This window comes from Scleropages formosus, chromosome 11 (assembly GCF_900964775.1).
Source record: "Scleropages formosus chromosome 11, fSclFor1.1, whole genome shotgun sequence".
Classification (NCBI taxonomy): domain Eukaryota; kingdom Metazoa; phylum Chordata; class Actinopteri; order Osteoglossiformes; family Osteoglossidae; genus Scleropages; species Scleropages formosus.
Genome location: NC_041816.1, coordinates 21,984,387 through 21,988,012, shown reverse-complemented (window position 1 = coordinate 21,988,012; position 3,626 = coordinate 21,984,387). Strand labels below are relative to the sequence as shown.

Below are 3,626 nucleotides of genomic sequence, written 5' to 3'. Positions count from 1 at the left end.
TTTAACACTTTGTCAGCTGGTCTGAAATAATGCACTGGCCAAAGAGACGTGAACTTTGAGCGGGCTCCAGAAACACCTGGATCCACTAAGAAATCCAGGTATCAAACAGTAAAGGAAAACTAAGGAAACATAAGATGAAAGTGTGAAAAATGGCTGTATGCATTCACTCCCCTTAAATTTTATTTTCTTTTTATTGGACATTTGCGATGCATAGTTGAATATAGGCTACTAAATGAGACGTACCCTTGAGCAAGGTACTTAGCATAGATTGCTCCAGTAAAATTACCCAGCTGTGTAAATGGGTAAATAATTGCAAGTAGTTTAACATTGTAAATCGCTTTGGAAAAAGGCATCAGCTAAACTAATAAGGGTAAATGAATTAAACAAGCCATTTGTAGAATGGAACTGACTAATGAAACAACAGCTAGGGAAGAGCCCTTTGGAATGTGTACGAGAAATAAGGATTCTTGACTTGCAATCAGGGGACTTCAGGTTGAGTAAAGAAACCCTATTCGCTTGGGTTCTGGATTACAACCAAGAGATAGTCTTTCTCTGAAAAAAAGAGAAGGGAAAAGACCTTGTTAGGTGCCACGGATAGAAAAAATCAACTAAAGCTGGTCTTAGCCTGAAACACAGAACAAAAACATGAATACTGTGAGTTCATTTCAGGTTTGACATTTACAGTGCTTACAGACCACTGAATGAATGCGTTTCTCATTTGACAATTTTAAATATAACTTGGCTTTTCTTCCACCTTACCTGGTGCTACCATGATCTCATGCTTTTTTGATTTAATGCGAAGGAATGTGAGGTCATTCTGAGGATCGAGTTCTCTGACTGCACTTCTGGACAGCATGGTGAGATGATGTAACTGCGCTGCATACTGAACGGTGGTGGAGTTGTCCAGGGTCGTCCTGATCGGGATACCTATTCAAAAAGCCAAAATCGGTGGGTTGGGATGGGCGATAGTTTCTACAATAAATCATGTAAATTTCCACTCTAGCTGTGTTAGGCTGGAACCTGGAACATCCATTCCTTGCCCTGCCACCTATCAGGGATGATCCAGGGCAAGAAATGAGCACCAGGTGTGGCCAATTGGACTAATTAAGAGTTCACAGAGAGCCTGGGAGGGTGAAAAAAAAAAAAATATATATATATATATGGACCTGGTAATCTGTTAGACAGAATTTATGATTTTGAAGGCTGACAATCAAGTTGAGCTTTGTTTTACTTTTTATTTGTTACTTTTATGTTAGCGAGTTTATTTGAAAACAACGGCTGATGCCTGCCCATTGTTTGTTTTAGTAAGGGCTTTTTTCCCCCCAACTTAAATTTGCAGTTATGGAGAAAAGAAAACAAAGTGCCTACAAATCCATTCACCACTGTCCCTCATTTGACCACTTCCTTGAACCTGGTACTCCCCTGTGGGCCACAGCGATCCACAACACAATGTATTGCAAAAAATCCCGTAACTATTATTTTCATTGGGTATTATTACAATTGCAGATCCATCACGACGGGCGATAAAATTGTTTTAAAAAACAGCCAACAGTTGACCTTACCTTCTGCATTGACAACAATTATTCCAATCACACCTTTGTGAGTTTGTATTCTTTTCAGTGTTTCTTCCACTTCTGCCTGTAAAACAGTTCAGCTCAAATAAGCATAACCTATAGGAAATTGTATTAACTATAAACCATAAAAAATGTACCCAGGACACAATTATATTTAACATAGCCAGCTGTACAGGAAGGAAAAATTATGACTTTAATTTGTTCCTGAAAATGTCCTGGTGAGTTCAGGTAAAGAACTTGATTAGCTTTTTCTTTTTTTTTTAAATTGATTTTATGAACAGCACAGTGTGAAAACAGCATACAGATAGACAGTAGATGGAGAAAAGACAAATATATAACATACATACAGCGAGGGCTCAGGGTTAAAAGGTTACAATTCATCACTGGTATGATCATGGAGCAGCTTTCAATAACTTCCCCAAGGGTGTCCAGATATTCCAGATTTCATTGGAGTTGTCATGCAAATCAAATGTCAGTTTTTCAAGTTGGAGAAATTTAAACACTTCTGTCATCCACATGTTTAGAGAAGGAACTTCAGGTGTAGATCACAACATTAAAATACATTTCATCATGAAAGGAGTTTGTGTTGTGATTTAGCAAGAGGATGATAGTTGCATTTAGCTGATGTGTTTCTCCAAAGGATCTTAAAATTTTAAGCTACCTACAATTATTTACCCATTTATTCAGGTGGGAAAATATCCTGGAGCACTTGAAGGTAAATACGGCTGGTCCTAGCAGAAGTTACATTTTGGGGAGAAATCTTTTTTTTTAAAAAGGTTTCTTGGATTGCGATGATGCAGCAGGTTTGGACCGGTCCTGCTCTCTGGTGGGTCTGGGGTTGGAGTCCCGCTTGGGGTGCCTTGCGGCAGACTGGCATCCCGTCCTGGGTGCGTCCCTTCCTCCTCCAGCCTTGCGCCCTGTGTTGCCGGGCTAGGGTTCGGTTCGCTGCGACCACACTTGGGATGAGCTGTTTCAGACAGTGTGTGTGGGTTTCTTGGATTGTTGCTTGTACCCCAGAGAGGCTAATTACCATTAATTTAAATGGAAAAAATAAACAATGTGCTCCTGAGTCACACACACACACACACAGGCTGAAGTCGCTTGTCCCGAGCAGGGGTGCAGTGAACCAGAGCCTAACCTGGGAACGTGGGGTGTAAGGCTGGAAGGGGAGGGGACACACCCAGGACGGGACACCAGTCTCTCGCAAGGCACCCCAAGCAGGAACTGAACCCCAGACCCACCGGAGAGCAGGACCCAGTCCAACCCACTGCACCACCGCACCCCCCTCTCATTGGAAGTCGCTGTGGAGAAAAGTGTCTGCTAAATAAATAAATGTAAAATGTGATACAAAGTCTGATTTCTTGCAATATGGGTGTTCCGTAAGGGAGGGAAACCTGCATATACGTTTAGCCGTTGAGATACTGTGAAGCAAACAACTATTATAATACAATTACAGTTAAGGCACCAATTAGTGCAACGGTTTAAGGCAAAGTATTAATATACTTGATTGGCTGTTGTATAAATTAAAGATAGTAGTTTATCAAAGTACTCATAACACCACTGCTGCAAAAATGGAAACACAGATGCACTAAATGTTTAAAAGTTATTGCAATGTATTAAATAGAGAAGTCAAGTATAGTAAAATGTAAGTGTAGCAAACAACAGCTCAGCAACAGGTTCACTGTACTAATAAAACTGCACCTTTATTACACTAAGAAATGCATTAAACATATATTATATAGCATATAATAATAATAATAATAATAATAATAATAATAATACAACAAAACGAAACTAAGGCGGTCGGACAAGCATTTAGAATGGATGGAATTCGAAAGCCACAAAATAAAAAGTGATGCGCCCAAGAACTTCTTCTTGAAGAAGCCAAACTGAATATAATTACCATAGTTTAATGTCGGATGCACTTTCTCACACGTCGTTTCGGAAAAAAGCGTCGACCAAACGAATAGGTGTAAATAGAATGTAACTGGTGTAGTTTCCAACGAATGAATTGTCTTCAGCGTCTCTTGGTTGCTAAGAGAGACGGAGGCG

The 3,626-nt window shown here is 40.0% G+C and overlaps 1 protein-coding gene across 1 annotated transcript; it reads right to left on the bottom strand.

Annotated features, from left to right (window-relative positions):
• Positions 1-297: 297 nt before the first annotated feature.
• On the bottom strand, positions 298-3,626 carry LOC108941035 (dynein light chain roadblock-type 2). Its single transcript, XM_018763473.2, has 4 exons — positions 3,478-3,626; positions 1,563-1,638; positions 760-927; positions 298-552 (listed from the first exon to the last, which is right to left on the bottom strand). Exons 1-4 carry the CDS (start codon positions 3,478-3,480, stop codon positions 509-511), a joined length of 291 nt encoding a protein of 96 aa, XP_018618989.1. The 5' UTR covers positions 3,481-3,626; the 3' UTR covers positions 298-508.

Coding starts and splice junctions, on each gene's coding strand:
- LOC108941035 (XM_018763473.2), bottom strand. Junction 928..1,562: donor AATTGTTGTCAATGCAGAAG/GTAAGGTCAACT, acceptor CTTTTTGAATAG/GTATCCCGATCAGGACGACC. Junction 553..759: donor TGAGATCATGGTAGCACCAG/GTAAGGTGGAAG, acceptor TCTTTTTTTCAG/AGAAAGACTATCTCTTGGTT.